This window comes from Protomyctophum parallelum, assembly GCF_964188405.1.
Source record: "Protomyctophum parallelum genome assembly, chromosome: 9".
NCBI classification, from domain to species: Eukaryota; Metazoa; Chordata; class Actinopteri; order Myctophiformes; family Myctophidae; genus Protomyctophum; species Protomyctophum parallelum.
Genome location: NC_139706.1, coordinates 4,198,794 through 4,220,968, shown reverse-complemented (window position 1 = coordinate 4,220,968; position 22,175 = coordinate 4,198,794). Strand labels below are relative to the sequence as shown.

Genomic DNA, 22,175 nt, shown 5'->3' with positions numbered 1-22,175 from the left:
GGTCCATAGTCTTTTGAACGTCACAGGGGGGTCCATAGTCTTTTGTACGTCACAGGGGGGTCCATAGTCTTTTGTACGTCACAGGGGGGTCCATAGTATTTTGTACGTCACAGGGGGGTCCATAGTATTTTGTACGTCACAGGGGGTCCATAGTCTTTTGAACGTCACAGGGGGGTCCATAGTCTTTTGTACGTCACAGGGGGGTCCATAGTCTTTTGTACGTCACAGGGGGGTCCATAGTATTTTGTACGTCACAGGGGGGTCCATAGTCTTTTGAACGTCACAGGGGGGTCCATAGTCTTTTGTACGTCACAGGGGGGTCCATAGTCTTTTGTACGTCACAGGGGGGTCCATAGTCTTTTGTACGTCACAGGGGGGTCCATAGTATTTTGTACGTCACAGGGGGGTCCATAGTCTTTTGTACGTCACAGGGGGGTCCATAGTATTTTGTACGTCACAGGGGGTCCATAGTCTTTTGTACGTCACAGGGGGGTCCATAGTATTTTGTACGTCACAGGGGGGTCCATAGTATTTTGTACGTCACAGGGGGGTCCATAGTATTTTGTACGTCACAGGGGGGTCCATAGTATTTTGTACGTCACAGGGGGGTCCATAGTCTTTTGTACGTCACAGGGGGGTCCATAGTATTTTGTACGTCACAGGGGGTCCATAGTCTTTTGAACGTCACAGGGGGGTCCATAGTCTTTTGTACGTCACAGGGGGGTCCATAGTCTTTTGTACGTCACAGGGGGGTCCATAGTATTTTGTACGTCACAGGGGGGTCCATAGTCTTTTGAACGTCACAGGGGGGTCCATAGTCTTGGCTGGCAATCGAATTGCGAAGTGCTCTAAACAAGACTTGGCTGCCATATGTCAACCGTATTGGAGGGGCTAGTGCCCCTCAGAAAACGTCTTGACATGATACTGTACATGTGCCCACAGAATTATACACATGTACAGTAGGTCGAACAGCAATGTGGGGCTTCAACTTTGAACACGTTTCGAGCTTGCAGATCTGATACTTTTTATGCTTTTGTGTGACGCTGTAGTATGATCAAGTAGGGCGCTAATTTACAAAAGAACACAAAAGGCTAGAATATGGAGATAAGAGTTTTCTGCCAGACAGCAACACAATCATAATTTGATGGGTCAAGGGACAACACAGTACCACTAGCAACCAAGACAGAAATGAGAGCAGAGCAACACGCAAGAGATGTAGAGAAACAGCTCGATGTGTTATGAGGCGAGAGAGGGGGAGGTGGGAGGGAGAGGAACAGATCAAAGATGGATGGAGGGAGTCTGGTGGAGGACAAACTGTATGAAAAATGAATGAGCCTTGCAGCAGAGTTGGTGGAGACTAAAATACTCTTACCTTGGCCTCAAAACCTGTCAGGAACTTGAGGTCCTTGGATTTGGAGAGAACCGTGGCTCGATCACCCACAGAGGCCGCATGAACCACCTGAGAAAACACAGACACACACACACACACACAGACACAGACACAGACACACACACACACACACACACACACACACACACACACACACACACACACACACACACACACACACCTTGATTATATGATCGATTCTGCCTCTAAGATACAACAGTCTGATCAATCCGTCTATTTTAAAGATGGGAGTGTACTTTTTCTGCTTTGTAAATCTCTATGGAGTTAACACTATAGACCCCAGATGTGGTTATAATATTCCCTGTGTATTTTTGGTTTCTTCCTGAAAGCCTTCGAGTCAAAAGGCCCAATCGAAATGCACCACTTTAGACATCATAAAATCATCCCCTCACCTATCCCCTCCCCATTATCATACAACAGCTGTGGGCGAGGTGTGACCACATAAAAACATAATTTTAACACGTTCTGTATACATAAAAAAAGCTTCCTAGGAGTATAATCATAGTACCTGATGATCATGGTTTCGATGGTAGGGCACAACAATACAATTAGAACTTATACAATTGAATTGGCGTGGTTGTATTCAGTCTCTCTGCTCTTCTATTAAGACATTCTGACCGGGCACCCATTTTGGTGTCGGCATCATGTTATGCTTTAGCTATTTAAAAATAGCAGATCTACAAGCTCATATCGCGCCACCGAGTGGCGCGATACAAGCTTGTAGGTCTGCTATTTTTTGAAAAATCGAAGAACGACTGACATTTTTAGAATCTGATCTCAGGTCAGAATGGGTTCATCAGACCAGTGTGTGTCCGGCGGAAACCTCGTATGAATCTGATCTCAGGTCAGAATGGGTTAAGACATTTTAGATCGTGTCAAAGACTCAAAGGTCATGTCTAACCTAGACACAGGATTTGTACCTGATGGTCAAGATTCAATTTATCTCCTGAGCAAGCAGGCAGGCTCTATTAGCTCAATGAAAAAAACAAAAAAAGTTCAAATCTGAGGTAGAAGAGTAAAGTTACATAGTGCAGCTTTAACAATTAGGATTATAAATGTAATCCATATCGCCGTAATATGATATTGATCATGCATACAGTACCTGTATGTATGTATCTGTAAAGGATGCATCGTATCCCCGGCAGGCTCCGAAGTCCAACAGAATCACCTAGTGACAAAACCAGTCCAAAACAACAACAATGTCAATTAATGTGGTGAAAAGTACAAGATCGCTTTATTTGTTTTACGAAGTAAATCAGGAAAGCATTCGTGTCATTGACTATTCAAAAATAGCAGATATACAAGTTCGCAGTTCTAGGAGCTTGTACATTTTATTTTTAATCTGGTAAGTTTGACAACTACAGATCTGGAAGGCATTTGTAGAACCTGCCATAAATTGGGTCTCAATGGCTTAAGCCTTGTGGAAAAAGCTAGAGAGCTTATTGTGTTTTTTCGGATACAATTCTGAATTCTGAATAAAACATTCTTACCCACAAACAAGTAGTTGCCTGGGATGTTTGATGTAGGTTTTTCTGTTATTAACCTTGGCTATTAACTTCAATTCATCAATAACGCACACAAAAAAGGCAAAAGGTTTGAATTTTTGTAGAAAAGGAAAGGAAAGGAAAGGAAAGGAAATGCATGATTTGAGTGTTGATGGATTCTCTTGGTATGAGGATTGATTTTGCTGGATTTGTTGGTTCTTTAGTATGAATTATATACTGTAGGCTCAGGTGTCGTTCCATCTTCCTTACCTTGCTAGTGTCTGTGTTGTAGAAGAAGTTGGCCCAGTTGGGATCCGTCTGCATGAACCTGAATTCAAACAGCTCTCTGAGACACAGCTGGAGGATTTTAAAACAAATCTGCAGGGAGAGGAACATTATTGACTGAAAAATAAACATCCTGCCATAAGAAAGAACATGGCTCTGTCAGTCAACAACATCCAGGGTTCTCCTCAGTGGTTTGAGGAGTCCATCTGGACTTTAGTTTGCACATGAGCATTGACCATTGCAGAAACCCCTTATCTCGGTTTTCTAACTTTTTGTTTCTTCGTAAATTAACGCCCTACTTGACCATACTAACTACAGCATCACACAAAAGTAGCAGATCTGCAACTTTTTTCTAGTTTTGAATTTGAATGCTGAAAAGTAAGTTTTGGACATATGAGGTTTCCAAACAGACAGAGATGAAATGCATTAGCACTACTTTTGCCAGGGAATGTTTCAGAATAAAAGCGCTAGAGTGCCAAGCAGATGGGCAGATTTTACCCTGAAAAGCCCCGCCTTCAATTTCCCCCCAAAACTGGGAGGTATAATGTTAACCCACAGAGCCTAGTCCTTCCATGTACCAGAAGCGTACCTCCCAGCCCTGGCAGAGTAGTTCTGGAGTAGTTCCAACGGATTGTGTGGCCCTGCTTTTGCCCTAGTGGGACTGATTGAGGGTACCTACTGGGATGTAAGTCGGGACTTGATCACCCCGGCTTGGTCGCCTGAGTGAGGGGTATGATGTTCGAGAGACCCGAAACCCTGATGACCTTGGGATACATCACTGAGGATACGTCCCAGGTGCATCCATGCGATGTTTTGTGTTATAGTTCCATTACTACCTCGTGCTAATAAGTCTGATCTCTCTTTAGAAGCGTTAAATATTCCAAACGAGATGCTTGGTCAAATCTGAAATTAGGACAGAACATCGGCGTTCTGATCAAAACCATGGACAGCACCTTAGATTAACCCATTCTGACCGGGCACCCATTTTGGTGTCAGCATCGTGTTATGCTTTAGCTATTTAAAAATAGCAGAACTACAAGCTCATATCGCGCCACCGAGTGGCGCGATACGAGCTTGTAGGTCTGCTATTTTTGAAAAATCGAAGAACGACTGACATTTTTAGAATCTGATCTCAGGTCAGAATGGGTTCATCAGACCAGTGTGTGTCCGGCGGAAACCTCGTATGAATCTGATCTCAGGTCAGAATGGGTTAAGAGATAATAGGCCCGTAAACAAGGACGTGAAATGGCTGCACGCATGCACAATAAATGTCCGGGATCTCTGAGCAAGGCTGTCAAAAAATGGATTATAGTCATCCCGTTTTATATCATTAAAATGACCTAATTACACAGGCTATGGGATCTGTCACAGTCCCATAGCCGAGAGCCCAGCTGGACTTTGGGTAGACATGCAGGTTTGAAGTAGTTTTTAAACACTGACAATGAATTTGAACATTGAGGTTGGAACAATACAAAACTGCATTCTATTTAAACTATCATCTATGAAGCCCCTAACTACACCGTAACACTGCTGATCCACAACCAGTGTCCTGTGTAGTACAGTGGTACCTTGTCTGGATCAGGGCCCACTTGGAATATCTCGAAAGCTGGGTTAGGGTCAGGATCACTCATCTGAAGTGGTCAGATGGGTGGGCTGCATGCATTTTCAGAGCATGTTTATATGGCGTACTGTGGACAGGCATGACGAAATATGGAGTCTATGCCGATGTCAGAACATCACTGTGATGTCAGAACAGGCCAGCTCCATATATGGAGATCTAGGAGTGTTCAGGTATGATCAATAATTGTCCGGATCCCGGGCAGAGGTTTTTGTGCTGGTTCTGGACAACCGGCTATCCTCCGGACTCGACACCGGGCACTGCACTCCCTGTGGGGGGTGTGGAACGCGTGTGTCAAAGTCGGTTGAGCGAACGGTTCTCCATTATGTGGATTACAGATGTACATACGCGTGACACGAGACGTTGGTGCATTGACAGATAGATGTTATATTATCAATACAATCGTAGTGTTTTGGCAAATCATTTGGGGGCCTACCTACAAATTGTCTAACAGCCAACAGATTGCTGTAGTACATTCATGCACCCTAGCCGAGTGGGGCGGGGTTAGCCCCAGGAGACCTTGAGCCGGTTCCCCAGGCTAAATGAGTTAACCCATTCTGGGCGGGCACCCCTTTTGGTGTTAGCATTATGTTATTCTTTAGCTATTGAAAAATAGCAGATCTACAAGCTCATAGCGCGCCACCGAGTGGCGCGCTACGAGCTTGTAGGTCTGCTATTTTTGAAAAATCGAAGAACGACTGACATTTTTAGAATCTGATCTCGGGTCAGAATGGCTTAATCAGACCAATGTGTGTCCAGTGGAAACCTCGTATGAATCTGATCTCAGGTCAGAATGAGTTAAGGCCCCACCTGGTTCCTAGTCTCCTGGTCCAGGTCTACACAGCGGTCCAGAGGGACCCCCTGGACCAGGCCCATGGTCAGGACCCTGCGGCCTGAAAGGTCATCGACCACCTCCGGGACCTCAAAGTACTCTTCCCCCTCCAGCAAAGACCTGCATGTCACAGACAACAAACAACACACACACATGGACACATAGGTATTTTTCATCCCATTCGTCAAACGATGGCAGTGTTCATAATTATCTCCATCGGGCCTAAAATAAGTTCTCTTTTCTTCAGTGGAGTGGAGTTTTAAGCAAATTTAAGACTGCAGGTTTTGAACAATTGCACTGAATTGTGGTAGTTTGTTAAAGGACCCCTTGCCAACCTATAATAATAATAATAATAACAACCATTAGCCAATATTAACCAATACTAATAATAGCCAACCTATGAACCTAAGAAAGGTCCAAATGCAACGAGACGCACTCAGTGGAGCCCTGACCCAAGTGCTGACATTTGTACCTCAATCGAAGAGCAAAAGACAAAATATAACCACCCCAAATCGTAATATATTGTATTGACATGCTCTACCATACAGATTGGACAAAATTACATACCGGTATTATTCATTGATAAAAAGTTACATACTGTAGTGTAGCTTTAAACTTAGTTTTAACAGAGGGAGAACAACGGCAACTCTGGGCGATACAAATCTTCCAGTGGGGGGTGCATACTTAGTTTAGACTAGTCATTGGTTATCCCATTCTGACCGGGCACCCATTTTGGTGTTGGCATCATGTTATGCTTTAGCTATTGAAAAATAGCAGATCTACAAGCTCATATCGCGCCACCGAGTGGCGCGATACGAGCTTGTAGGTCTGCTATTTTTTGAAAAATCGAAGAACGACTGACATTTTTTTAGAATCTGATCTCAGGTCAGAATGGGTTAATCAGACCAGTGTGTGTCCAGTGGAAACCTCGTATGAATCTGATCTCAGGTCAGAATGGGTTAAACATGGGTTAAGGTTAGGTTTAGGTGCCCTCTAGTGGGCGTATAGGTGGTATGGAGGGTAAACAAAGCAACACATCCATTTGATTGGCTATCGCTGGATGATGTCGTCCAAAGATTAAATATTTTCATGTTTTCGGGCGACGTTCCTCTGCCCACTTTTCGAATATCGCCTGCTATCGCCAGTAGGGTCCCATAGACAAAATAATGCACTTCCGGGAAAATACGTCAGGCTGTCAAACCCGCTGTTAAAACGCACTGTGAAGGTCTTGGGAGGACAAACGGTAAAAGTTAAAACACTTTAACCCATTCTGACCGGGCACCCATTTTGGTGTCAGCATCATGTTATGCTTTAGCTATTGAAAAATAGCAGATCTACAAGCTCATATCGCGCCACCGAGTGGCGCGATACGAGCTTGTAGGTCTGCTATTTTTAGAAAAATCGAAGAACGACTGACATTTTTAGAATCTGATCTCAGGTCAGAATGGGTTCATCAGACCAGTGTGTGTCCGGCGGATGAATCTGATCTCAGGTCAGAATGGGTTAAAAAAATGTATCCCAAATAAAGTCACACTAGTCTTTGTCCAATGGCATACTCCTGTCCTGTGCAGTGTGAAACGGTGTACAGTATGACAGTCAAAAGAAAGATGATCCAAACCTGAACTTCTTGGCACTCAGCAGCTCTCTCTTGTAGTCACACTCCCACGCCAGCTCCTTCTGGAGAACCTGCAGACTGCTGTCCGCAAAGAGACCTGCAGGGCGCACGCACACAGACACACACACACACACACACACACACACACACACACACACACACACACACACACACCTTATTATTCAGATGACTGCAATCTGATGCCTGCGGTCAACTCAACCCAAAGAGCCACAGCAATCATCCAGGCATCCTGTCACACACAGCATGTCATTACCGGCGTTTACCTCCTCAAGCCACTTATGGCAACATCGGCATGTCCAATTATTACAAGTGTAATAAGCTTATTAATAGGTAATAAGCTTGCATCAAAACCGAGAAAGAGCTTCACTGAAGAAACCAATTTCAGTAAGTGGAACGCATTGTAATTACTGTAAGTGAATGCGATCCAGGACTATACACGAGATGATTCTTCGACTGGTTACAGTTGCAACCGTTAAGTCATGAGGGGGTCCGCAACGTCAGCAGCACACGATGACTCACGTTTTGTAGGTGAATGTGAAAAGTGAAATGAAATGTTAATGCTCATTTCTTATTTGTGGCATCATGCGTAATGCGTGACGTATTCGAGTCTTTAAAGGACAACTTTAGTTTTTCAAGGTTCATGTTTTAGGTTGTTATTAGAGAAAGTAAAAGATGAGTAATTATTTTTTTCATTTGCTGCATTCTTTCGTTTTAGGGATTTTAGCTGTTTTTGACAGGGGGGCGGGGGCATTCGAGCATGGGGCTAAATATGTATTTTCTTACCAATTTTGATGGTGATTTTTTTTGGTATTATTTACTATAGTCCTAATAAACCCCAGGAAATTACATCTGGTTACAGAAGATCACAGGATCTACTGAATGTGAAGGTAGCCTACTGGAGGAAGGCTTATACTGTGTGTATAGGCTGAATATGTCAGTTTGACACATTCAATATAGATCCTGTGATCTTTTGTGGCCAGATGTAATTTCTTGGGGTTTATTAAGACTACAGTAAATAATAAAAAAATAAATCGCCATAATATTTTGTAAAAAAATACATATTTAGCCCCATGCTCGAATGCCCCCACCCCCCTGTCAGAAACTGCTAAAATCCCAAAAACGAAAGAAAGCAGCAAATGAAAGAAAATTAACTCTCACCTTTTACTTTCTCTAATAACCTAAAACATGAACCTTAGTTGAAAAAAACTAAAGTTGTCCTTTAAGTAATTCTTCCAGTAAAACTACGTTCCTGAAGGAGGCTGGGACATGACTTACTGCCGTGCCAGGGCACCATGCCAAGAAAGCCAGTTATGCCACCTCTGGGTTCAAAGCAGTCCACTGTCGGCAATACTTTTTTAACCCGTTAATGCCATTTTAGATTTTTGCGATATAAAGAAAACTCTTAGGATTTAGAACAGTGGTTTAGCCCATTCAGACCGGAGCCCCATTCTAAAACGCCTTCTAGTTTTATGAAAAACGTATTTATTACAAAATTACCAGAAAAGGGGTTCCTGGATTGAAAGCTATAGTTATGTATAAGGGTTCCCGGTCTAAATTTAGAACAGTTAGAACAGTAGCTCACATCGCGTCACTTTGTGCCACACTGCGAGCTTGTCTGCCATTTTTTAACATTTTTGAATAATTACGTTTTTTAAACACAAATCTTCTCTTCTGCGGGGGTCCCTGGCTCAAAACATTTTCAGATGGGGGGGGGATACGAAAAAGTTAGAGTGCCAGTGACTTATATGAAACCTCTGTGTTCAAAGCAGTCCACAATCCACATAAGACATTATTTTTTTTATTTTTTTTGCGGCTTACGCCTTTATTGATTTTTTAAGGGATAGAAAGTAGGCTGACAGGAAACGGGAGAGAGATGGGGGATGACATGCGGTAAAGGCCGTGTCGGGTCCGGGAGTCGAACCCGCGGCACACCGCGACTGGATTACCAGTCCGGTGCCCAGACCGTTACGCTACGGCCTGGGCCAGACATTATTATTTTAATGGTGACTTTTGTTTATGAGAGAGATTGTGATGCAAACATGGTGCAAAAGTACTGTAGACGACTCACCCTCTGGCAACACCACGCTCATCCTCAGCACTGACATCAGGTTGTCGATGTCACTGTGGATGCTCTCTGCCACTCCTGGGTACTGGAGAGCGCAATGACAACATGTACACAAGGCCAGTCAATCTGAGGTTTGACCCAAAATAAATTGCAATAGCAATCGTTCCTGTTTTTTTTTATGATCTTTAAGGTCATCTAAATAACATATAAAAAATTGTGGAATGGGTTAAGAATCATGAAAACACCCTAGTTTGACACGTCACACGTGCTACTTAAAGCACAATTACATTTTGAAATGTTTGCTTTATAGGTTACCCCAACCACTGAACCAATGAACAGATTTGTTTTACCATTGAGCTAATAGAGCTTGCCTGCTTGCTCAGGGGATAAATGGAATCTTGACCATCAGGTAAACATTCGTGTCAGATCCTGTGTCTAGGTGAGACATGACCTTTGACACATCTCCATAGAAGACATTTCGTACAAGTTAATATATTGCATAACACATTCTAAATTAATTAATAAAAACAGAAGTTACATAGTGCCGCTTTAGGCCCTATATACACTTCAATGTATCACAACCACTTGCGATGATGCAAGATAAATACTGTGGAAAAATATATTGTGCAGAAAATAAAGATATTTACAAATCAATGCAAAATAAGCCCAAAATAGGGATGCTAGGGTTCATGTTGTTAAAATGAATCTATTGCCAAGTAGGGCTGTCAACTATTATTATATTTTGCATAGAAAATGATGTGCGGTGTGTAAACTAAAAGTTATAACTGGTGTCAGTTATACCCACAAGAGGGCGCTTGCTGCACATTGTCACAAACAATCTGACAAAAGGTACTGTGTGAACCAATAAATATTTCATGTCTTAGTGTTTAAGCGACTTTGGACAGGTGGAAAACTATAGCTGAACTATTGCAGAGTGATGGCTCTACTTGAATGTTGTCAGACATGAAATAATTATATTCATGTAACCTAGTGGTAGCATTTTGTACGGGAACCCCTTTTGGTGTTTTAACTAAGCTTTATGTTATACTTTAGCTATTGAAAAATAGCAGATCTACAAGCTCATTTTTTACAATTTTTTTTTTTTACAATTTTTTTTTACAATTTTTCAAAAATAGCAGACCTACAAGCTCGTAGCGTGCCACCAACTGCTATTTTTGAAAATTTGTAAAAATGCGGCACACATTTTTGAATATATATTCTTTCAGAGCGAACGTTTATTTATTTATTTTGAGGCCTAAATGGGTTAATCCTGATAGTGTTTCAGTAGTGCAATAACCAGCTTGTAGTTAACAGAGTGATCAAGCATGGAGACTGCTCAGTAGAGTATCAAAGACAACATAATAAATCACACCGTGTGAAGTAAGGGCTGCCCTTATCATCATACATCATCTCATTCCGGCATCTCATCTCAGAATTTGCGTCCCCACTCCTCACCTTCGTCTTCCATGTTTGTGTTTACTTTACACAAACACTCAAAGCTGACCATTCATTGTCAATGGCATTCAATGTTTGTGTTAAGACAATGTTTGTGTTTACGCAAACCCTCAAAGCTGGACATAGGAGGGGCTAGCGCCCACCAAAAACTTGAGCGATAGCCACTCATCGAATATATCTTTGCTGTCACACAGAAATCTCTAACTCCATATTATCTTATCAAGTCAATGTGTGTGTGAATGGGTGAATGTAATGCACAATCGATGTAAAGCCACTTGGATAAAGGCGCTATATAAATGCACCATTTACCATTTATTTGAGTACTAAGATTTAATAATTTGTTAATTGTATGTTTTTTCTGTGGATCCCAGGAAGCCTAGCTGGTTGCCATGGCACCAGCTAATGGGGATCCTTAATGCAAATCAAATCAAATTCAGTGCATGAATACACTCAATGATTAGTAGTCTTTGTGTTCCATGTGATATCCTAATCCTATCACACATCTTGTTGATGAGTTTCACTTTGTTGAAATTTGCCAGAATTTGAGAGACAATGATATCAAACCAATATTATTTAATTATGGGTCGAAAGACAACTGTGTGCACACCCTTAGTCTTAAAGACCTTTTAAGCGTTTCGATTTGTGACAAATCATGACAACAAACAACAAATAATTACAAAGAAAGAAAAACAACAAAGAAAGTGTTGTAACCTGCAGTTTTTTTCTTCTTTCTAATTATTTGTTCGGCCCAAAACATTGTGTTTATTGTCATGATTTGTCACGACAAGAGTTGGCTTTGTCCGCGGCGTAAACGTCTTTAAATAAATACTTTTTGAAAAGTTTGAGGAAAATGAACGGATAATTATTTTCCGGGTCTCTCGAGGGGCGGGACTGCGACGCTCTCTTACACTAATGTTGATAACTGTAATCATATCTCCTTTGTGTCTCCTATACACTAATATTGGTAACTGTACATGACAGTTCTGTCAGACCTGGTACTAATTTAGCAGCCCTCCTCTGAAGCTTGTCTATTTTTCTCTATATTGGCCTATTTGATTTTGTAAGAGCACCAGACTGAGCTGCAAATTCAAGATGAGATCTCTTCAAGGATTTCGGTGTAAATTATTCTTTACCTAAACTTAAACATTTTCTAATTATCCCAAACATGGAGTTTGCCTTTTTTTTTTTTTTTTTTTTTTTAGCTTTTTCAGAGATATACGTTTGAAATTCTAGTGAATTATCAACAACCACCTCTATGTCCTTTTCTTCCTCTACTTGATGAACCACCAAATCTACAACTGTAGAATTATCCAAGTTGTTCTTGTTTTTTTTTATGTGCTGAACTGTTTACTTTTATCTGGATTTAATTCCAGTAACTACCCGTCACACAAGTTGCTGGTACTCAACTGGTGATCTGCCTGAAGTTGAGCTTTGTCAGTTTCCTTGGTAATACTTCTAAATATGTTTGTGTCATCCGCAAAAAGTTAGACATCAGATTGTATCTCACTTGGTAGATCGTTTAAATAAATAACAAAACATGCAGCTACACCTTCACTGCGTCCCGCAGGCTACTATCCCACTGATATTATTATTGATTTCAGCTTCTACAATTCCACCTCCTACAACCCTGCTACAATATAATACTGATATTAATATTATTATTGATTTCAGCTGTTACAATTCCAAACATGATCAGTTTAATTACTTTACTGTATTTGTTAATTTGGATGGTAAAGTGCATATTAACAGAAGTATGATAAATGCATTTGAAATTAAATAAAATAAACAAATATTTAGTCATGATTCCATATACTGTAGCAAAAATGGCAGATCTACAGCTCAAAACACATCTTGAGCTTGTACTGTAGATCAGCTATTTTTGCTACGATGATTAAATCAACTCATGATCAAAGGCCGGAGTGATTGGCTTTGTTGTTGCCATGTTGAGACTTCCACACTGTGGGAGGAGCTTCATTGGTTCGTTTGCGCAACTGGCCTTATAAAGAAGCTGCTCATCGTCAAAGAACATTATCAGCTCATACCTGACACTGTGACGGACTGAGACTCTGACACATTCAACTCTTACATTTAGTCATTTATAGCTGACACTGTGACTGACTGAGACTCTGACACATTCAACTCTTACATTTAGTCATTTATAGCTGACACTGTGACGGACTGAGACTCTGACACATTCAACTCTTACATTTAGTCATTTATAGCTGACACTGTGACGAACTGAGACATTAAGTCATCTCAGACATCAGAAGCGTTGTGGATTCATCAGGACTTGTGACAGGTAAGTGCTGTTGATCACGCCGTGCAATTTAATAGAATTCAACCACTGTTTATTTTCACAGCAAATGTAGGGCCTATGTAGTTTTAGTCATGGTCTTTTTAATACATTTTAGTTTTACTCATAATGTTAGTCATGTGAAATGTTTTAGGCTACTATTGATATAAGGTTTTATTCAACTAAATCTACAGTTGCTTTTGCCACAAAAAACATTTTGGCAGATTTTACACTTGTAGATCTGGTATTTTCAGAGTTCAACCAAACAAAATGACTTGTCTTTCAGTTCTACTTAGCCTCGGAAACCCAGACGTTTTTATTTAAGTTCTACTGTTCTCCACGAGTCCCTCCCTAACATTTTAGTCTAGTTTTTACTTGTTGACAAAATTAATTTTCAAATTAATTAATTAGCTTAGTTATTTTTGGAGGACTGGAGCACTTGCATAATTACTCAAAAGTATATGATTTATATTCATAAAAAAGAACCAAACGTGCAAATTACAGCTGTTTTACTATTTTAAACTTTCCCCCAAATTCAGAGTTAGCTAATTGTCTCCACCAGGCCGAAGGCATGTGGGGAGAGTATGTTTTGCACTCCGTCCGTCCGCGTGTCCGTCCGTCCGTCCGTCCGTGTGTCCGTGTGTCCGTGAACAGCTAATCTCGGCCACCGTTAACCCGGTCGATGCCATATTTTGCACACACACTCCCTGGATGCCAACCATGAACCTCTGCCCCAAACTTTCCAGAACGGCCTGTTATAGCGCCACCAGGAGGCCGCTTTGTGCAAAACAAGTTTTTGCACAGTACACCTACAGATTTTGTCCAAACATCACGCAAATTGGTACACAGTCTCTCTAGAGCCATTCAACGAAACGGGTCTTTCAGATTTATCAGACTCCATCCTGATTGGTTAAGATTGGCTTCCAAAGTTCACAGGAGTGCTCAGTTTCAAACAAAATGCTGCAAATCATGAACACATCGCGTGATTTCCGTGAAATTGTGCACCCACATTCCCACTAGGCCGAGGACGAAATGCCACATGAACAATTTCAACTCAGCCTCAAGGTGGCGCTATAACTGGCCGAAAAGTGTTTTTACCTCTAACTGCACGGATCTGTGGATAACCTGGTGGAGACCTGTGCCCGGAAGGGCACTTTTTCTAGTTTGATATTTGGTTCTGTACCAAGTCTGCTCTTTTCCTCCTTTAAACCCAACATGTTTGTCGGAAATATCCGATCAGATCGATGCAGTGTCGGCTTGTATATCGTCTATAGACAACCGAAGTCCTGACGTCATTCGCTCATCCCCTGGTTTGCGGAAGTAATTTCTCTATGGAGAATAACATTGGGTCATCTTAGAATCGTCTCACAAGTCACAGTTTCTGACCGAGGCCATGGTAATCAACTGGCTGAGGCAGAGGCTGGAAATTGCACAGGTGTGAGGTGAGGGGATTTAGGCGTGTGGAACGCGCGTGTCGAATTAGAAGTCGGTGGGGCAAATGGTTCTCGAGTTACGTGCATTATAACCACACACACACACACACACACACACACACACACACACACACACACACACACACACACACACACACACACACACACACACACACACACACACACACACACACACACACACACACACACACACACACACACACACACACACACACACACACACACACAGTAGGAAGGACCAGAGCGGTCCCAGAGCCTTAATGCAGGGCAGAATGAAGCATTAGGGCTATGGACCAGAGCGGTCCCAGAGCCTTAATGCAGGGCAGAATGTAGCATTAGGTCTATGGACCAGAGCGGTCCCAGAGCCTTAATGCAGCCATTACATATCCTCTCTCCCTCTCTTCAGTGAATAATGGCACAGTCCAGCTACAATGCAGTCGATCTAACAGTGATGGATGAGAGCAGTTTGGAGCCGACCTGGAAGGTGATTGGTGCAGGTGCATTTGCCCAAGTCTGGAAGGTGGGGCATCTTCATTGGGGATGGGACGTTGCTGTGAAGATATTGGGTCTTGATGACGGGTAAGTTGAAAAGCCCAAGTGGTAACTAAGTACTTTCACTTAAGGTACTTTTACGTTACTGGACACCGAATTCCAATTGTTTAACTTCAGCAACGCCTATACTGTCTAAGGAAACTTGCTAAGTTTAATGTCGACAAGACTGATAAAACTGTTTTACAGTGCCTACATCGAGTCTGTCATTTCCTTCTCCATTATTTGTTTGTATGGTAATTGTTGTATTAGAGACAAGAACTCCCTTGGAAAGATTGTAGTGGCCTCTAAGGAGATGAACAGCCTAGAACATAAGAGACAGTTGCTCAACAAAGCTCAATTTGCTCTGATGGTACAAACCCCTTCCACCTGGCCTTCGCCTGCCATGAAAAACAGGCACAAATATTCCTTTGTCCCCGTTTCCATTTGTACACTTATGCTGCTGTGGGAAGGCCATGGAGATGAGTTAACCTATAGACTAACTGAGAAGACGTTAAAAATAATGACCCCAAACATGTTATAAAGACTGAGTAGACCGTATTTCAAGGGACGGTTGTCTTGTGTCATCTTCAGATCAACCCTAGTGTCATGTATGTCATCATGTGTCATCTTCAGATCAACCCTAGTGTCATGTATGTCATCATGTGTCATCTTCAGATCAACCCTAGTGTCATGTATGTCATCATGTGTCATCTTCAGGCGTTCGAATGCCGATTTAGTCCGTGAGGCTGGCTCTATGCTATGTGCACAGTGCCCCTATGTCATGAGGACCGTGGGAGTCTTCAGGGGATTAAGACCCAGAACGGCCAACGTAAGTGTGGGTCTGGTCATGGAGCTGATGGAGAGAGGATCCCTCGGCTCCTTGCAGGTAAGCTTTTTACCTATTTATGGTTTATTCATTTATAAATAATAATAATAATAATAACTAGTCCATTCCCGTACAAAGTATGTGCAATGTTTGGGTTATGCCCTTTGCACAGAATATTACAGTATATCACAGTATATCAAAGTAGGCCTATATCAGGGATTACTTATATCAAAGTAGGCCTATATCAGGGATTACTTATATCAAAGTAGGCCTATATCAGGGATTACTTATATCAAAGTAGGCCTATATCAGGGATTACTTGGTTCCTGCAACAGTTCCAAGACACACACCAGGGCTCCAGACTAAGGGAATCCCGACGTCTCTGGGACCTAAACATATGTATTTGGGACCTAAACATATATATTTGGGACCTAAACATATGTATTTGGGACCTGAACATATGTATTTTGGACATAAGTTAATCTCCCCTGGGACACTGACAAAGAAAATAAATATTGCGTTTTAAGAATGCTTAAAAGTTGTCGCAGGCAATGCTGATCATCATCCCTTTCAGATTAGCTGCAGACATGCATCATTTGAAGGTTTATTTATTTGTGTTTCTGATATTGTGAAATAAACTCTTTTTTTTACCACCTCCAACCATCACCAGAAAAAACTACAGGACCTGCCACCCTGGCCTCTGGTCTTTCGACTGGCTCACCAAGTGGCTCTGGGCATGAACTACCTTCACACTCTCACTCCTGCTCTGATCCACAAGGACCTGAAGCCTGACAACATACTTCTGGACTCCAACCTAAATGTCAAGGTGAGTCCCTTTTTGCGGGGATCATTACCACCTTCTAGCACTCTTAATGCTAATCTCCATTCTTTATGTTATTGTATGAAGCAAAAAACACTAAACAAAAACAGGTATGTGGTATAGTAGGATATTTGTCTGTATCACTGTGGGAAACTTCCCTGGACCAGCTCAGGAAGTTCTTCAGGAAGGCATCGTTAAAGATGGCCATGCATGGAAGTTGTGCCCGTCAGTTAGTTGGGCCATGAATCCTCAAAGGATGAGGTGCTCTGTGGCTACTAAGTAGTAGTAAGTAGTAATAGTAGTAGTACATTTAGTTTATTTATCTTGTGAAATCTGTCGTCACTAACTGGCTTTATTTTTAGATGAAACTGATGAGAGACTGTGACTGATCTCCTCTAGACCAATAACCCCCCCCCCCCCCCCTCTCTCTCTCTCTCTCTCTCTCTCCAGATAACTGACTTTGGCCTTGCCAGGTTTGTCAACACTGTAACAGCCACACGTTTCAGAGGGTTTGGGACACATTTCTTTATGCCTCCAGAGGCAGACTCCCCGTCATACAGAGCCACCTGTGCCTATGATGTCTACAGGTATTCATCACCATAGATATAAAAAACCTGCTATATAAAACGATATAAAAAGATGCCTCATTGACCGCTGCGGTTCATTGGAGCGACGCGTATCGCACTGTAAGGCAGAAGTCAAGTGGAAGTGCTGAAGGCACGCTGCGTCGCTACCACTCAAGTGACTGCTGGTCAATCACAGCGTGTCTTTTCCGGGACTTGTCACAGCCTTCGAATGCATTTAGGCCTATGTCCATTCAAGGGTTAATGCATTTAGGCCTATGTCCATTCAAGGGTTAATCCAATGCATTTAGGCCTATGTCCGTTCAAGCAGGCCATCTCTCTGCTATTAAAATGATCACAAAACTCACTGAATTTTCAACCGGTTTTGTCTCACCACGGACTGTTTAACCCAGTGGTTTAATTTGTGTAAATTTAATGTAAATTAGTTAATATGTGATATGTGTATATGTAAACTAGTTAATGTGTGATATGTGTATATGTAAACTATAGTTTAATGTGTGATGCGTTGATATGTAAACTATTTGCTGATCAGTCTCTCTTTTTATTTCAGTTACGCTATGCTGCTGTGGAGCGTTTTACGTGAGTAATTCCCTTTACTCAGCCCTAGCTCAATCTTTTCGATATAATATAGATATTCGATGGAAATTCAATTATTTTGCATGGCGGATTTAGACTCTACAGCCACAAACTTCTCATGCAAACTGCTAAGTTAGCCACTTAGCTTCTGTGAGACTCCATCTGATCTCAGCTGGTGTTTATATTTTGATTAGATGTGCTGTCATGCTCGTTTGAAGCACGGGTAGATGGCTATATCAACCAATCAGATGGCTTTGTCAGAACTACCTATCTCAGCCTCACAGATTCCATTCTTTGACTTAATGTTAATTCAACAATTAGAAACACAAGTTGAAAATCACCCAATCTGTGTATTACTAAAGTATTTTCTTCTCTACTTCTCATCCCCTGAAATCATCTATGGTCCTCTATCTATGGTCTATCTGTGGTCTCCTCCACTCTATGGTCCTCTCCACTCTCTCAGACAAAGGTCAGACCATCGAACGGTTTGATGGTTCCAGTGGAATAAGGCCGTCCCTAGAGGAAGTTAAAGGAATGGAGGTCCCAGGGCTGGAGGAGCTGGTACAACTCATGGAGAGGTGCTGGAGCCAAGATCCTGACCAAAGACCAACTTTTACAGGTGAGAACACTGTCCTGCAATCACTTGCTAAGTTAAATGGTTTTATACCTCCGACCTACTGTAGATCACTGGTGATGTTCACTGAGTTGAGTTCTATGTTCCCCTGGTTCTATGTTCCCCTACTTACCTTAGGGTTAGGTCTATGCTTATAAGCAGGGAACATAGACCCAGAGGAACATAGATACTCTCCCCTTTCCCGCCCTTCTTCCATGTTTGGCTCCTCCGTGTGGTTTTGCATCGTAGAGTTATGTCTCTCATGCGCTGCAGTGTCACCTCTGTGCGCAACCTCGTCAATCGAGCCCATTGGTCAAAACCGTTTTCGCTCATTCATTAATACGACCCCAGATTTTGTAAGCTGAACATCCAGAGTCGGCCAGCAGGCGACTCGAGCTTCACTTCTCCGTCTCCGCTTTGGGGACTTGAAGTATTAGCAGTAGCGCTACTCTTGCAATACCATATGTGGACACTAGTTGAGTCTGACCTCAACAATCGACTGCAGTCCATGGGGCTTGTTCTGAGCTTCTGAATCAATGTTGTGTCTGTGTTGTTCTGAGCTTCTGAATCAATGTTGTGTCTGTGTTGTTCTGAGCTTCTGAATCAATGTTGTGTCTGTGTTGTTCCCAGAATGCACTGCAGTGACAGAAGGACTGTACAAGAAGCATAAGAGTGGGATTATTGTCGCCGTCCACAAAGTGCAACAGGAGCTGGTAAAGAACACAGGATGCCCTAACGTCATCTAACTATAGAACACATGATCTATTCTAATGTCATCTAACTATAGAACACAGGATGTATTCTAACGTCATCTAACTAGAACACAGGATATATTCTAATGTCATCTAACTATAGAACACAGGATGTATTCTAACGTCATTCACTCACTGTATAACTATAGAACACAGGATGTATTCTAACGTCATCTAACTAGAACACAGGATATATTCTAATGTCATCTAACTAGAACACAGGATATATTCTAATGTCATCTAACTAGAACACAGGATATATTCTAATGTCATCTAACTATAGAACACAGGATGTATTCTAACGTCATTCACTCACTGTATAACTATAGAACAAAGGATGCATTCTAACGTCATCTAACTATAGAACAAAGGATGCATTCTGTCTAAATGCATTTTTCATATCTTTCTTTGTCTTACTAATTACCTCCAAGACATGTTGTTCAATAGAGCTCATGCAGTACAGTACAGTACAGTACAGTACAGTACAGTACAGTACAGTACAGTACAGTACAGTACAGTACAGTACAGTACTTCATGTCTAAATGATACAACATGACTGTGTTCAACAGGATGGTGTCTTTCTACCCGAGGAGGAGACCCCCTCTGACCTGAAGGAGATCAGAGACATGATGAAGAAGATGAACGCTGAACTCCAGCTCCAAAAAGACAAGATGGCTGACATGAGGGTGGAGTTGGGAAACGCTAGCGCTGAACTCCAGCTCCAAAAAGACAAGATGGCTGACATGATCGTGAACGAAAAAGAGAAGATGGCAGGTAAAGTAAACATGCACTTTGTTACTCTGGTATGTAAATATAGACCATAGGACTAGCGCCAGACTAGTGCTACTTCTTATGGTATGTAAATATAGACCATAGGACTAGTGTCAGACTAGAGCTAGGACTTCTTAACATTAAGTAAATATAGATTTAGCGTCAGACTAGCGACTGTACATATATCATGTATACACATTCTTTTGGATGTAAACTGCGCAACTTTTAGCTTTTTTGATCGTTTTTGCGGATCGGTAAATTTTGCACGGATCGGTGATCGGCCGATTTTTATCGGCCACCGATCGATCGGAGCATCTCTAGCTGCCATATGAGGTAATTTCATAAGCCAGACGAAATAAAGAACATACGTTTACTACTTACAGAAACAAAGACGGTTTAAAGGTGTTGAAAGCCTACCCTCCGCAGTGGGATGACTCCACCTTAAATGTCAAATACACGTATTGGCCTTAAAATAAAACATTCCAGTGGACCGGGCCCAAGACAAATGTCTCCTTTGGGGACAAAATTAAGAAACCTTGAACAGTGACTCTAGTACCACCAACACATCTAGTCAATAGCATTGTTATAATTATTTTTATATTGAGCGAACATGTATTGAAGTGTAGACATCACATTGTGCACCCATTCAAAAGATCATACTATGCTGAATAAGTGCATGAATCCAGTGACTATGTTTCACCATCGTGAAGAGATCTTTATCTGTTTCAGTCGTAAATTCAAGATATCTTTATCTGTTTCATCTTAATCTTTATCTCTGCTGGTTTCAGTCCTAAATTACAGACTGGCAGCCATGGAGCCCAAACTGGCATTAATATATATATATATATATATATATATATAATGAATAATCTAATGAATTATAATCATTTAAATAATGTGATAATCTCTTGTGTTGACAGACCAACCAAAGGTGGCCTTCTCTGCTGGGTTGGGTGGTAGTGCTGGACCATTTAGTTCTGAGACCACTCTGGTTTACAAGAACGTCATCACTAACATCGGCAAAGCCTACAATACATCTACAGGTAGGTGGAGATTAACGTAATTATGTTGATGAGCTTTACATTTAGTGATTATGTTAATTAGCTTCAATTGCGAAAACATCAGTAACAGCATGTGAAGGGTTAACTCTAGTGTGTCATTACACAGTAAAATGTTCAAACGTTCTTATAAAATATCTGACCTTTTTGGATACGTGTGTTTGTGTGTGTGTGTGTGTGTGTGTTCTCCAGGTGTTTTCAACGCTCCAGCGAAAGGTGTTTATTACTTCAGATTCACTGCAGCTACCTGGGGATTATCAGAGGCAATGGAGATCCAAATGTATAAAAATGATCAGCAAATCATAAATAACTGGGGATACAATAATCATAAAGGGTTTGAATACGTCTCTAATGGAGCGGTGGTGGAGATGGAGCAGGGAGACACAGTAGACATGAGGTTACCTGGTAGTTCCTGCAGACTCTCTGATAACTCATGCAACCACAACACATTCAGTGGTTTCCTGCTCTATCCTCTGTAACACTGATGGAAACTCACTGAGTACATTTACTCACATATACTCTATCCTCTGTAATACTGATGGAAACTCACTGAGTACATTTACTCACATAGGCCCTCATTTATCAACCGTGCGTACGCCAAAATATGGGCGCACGCCGAAATTACCGATATTTCCGGCATTTAACATTTCCGGCAAAGCTTGAAATTGAACGTGACAACGATCAAAACTCACGTCTGCTCGGCAGCTGCTGTACGCTTTTTTTCTGTCTTACACAAGCGGAGCAGCCTTGTCTGAACTGCTGAGAGGCTGTCACAGGCATCTAAACATATATGTATTCACTCCTAAAATGTTTATATAAAAGGTATGTATATGTATATGGGCTACATGTAAAAAATAAATAAATAAAAATGTTAAGGAATACATGTGTCATATGAAATTAGTAGGAGATAAAATCGCGCAATTAAAAACAATGTTGCAAGAGATGCTTAAGCCATTTAAACAGTGTTTTGCATGAGCGCATACATGCGAGGATTTGGGCTGTCTGTGCTGAAATATTTCCATGACGGGACGTTGGAGAGTATAGTGCAGCAGTGCTGCAGCTCAGCTGCGGAGAGTCCCAACGTGCAGGTATAGCCTACTGTAGCCTAATC

General features: G+C 41.7%; 1 protein-coding gene across 2 annotated transcripts in view; it reads right to left on the bottom strand.

Moving 5' to 3' along the window:
- The window catches only part of coq8b (coenzyme Q8B), a 41,549-nt gene that overhangs the window by 2,578 nt on the left and 16,796 nt on the right, over positions 1–22,175 (bottom strand). For both annotated transcript variants that reach the window (XM_083772961.1, XM_083772962.1), the window contains exons 10-15: positions 9,335–9,416; positions 7,249–7,342; positions 5,609–5,750; positions 3,166–3,273; positions 2,514–2,579; positions 1,373–1,459 (exon numbers count right to left, since the gene is read on the bottom strand). In XM_083772961.1, the coding sequence (XP_083629087.1) occupies positions 1,373–1,459; positions 2,514–2,579; positions 3,166–3,273; positions 5,609–5,750; positions 7,249–7,342; positions 9,335–9,416 (579 nt within the window). The remainder of the gene's footprint in view (positions 1–1,372; positions 1,460–2,513; positions 2,580–3,165; positions 3,274–5,608; positions 5,751–7,248; positions 7,343–9,334; positions 9,417–22,175) is intronic.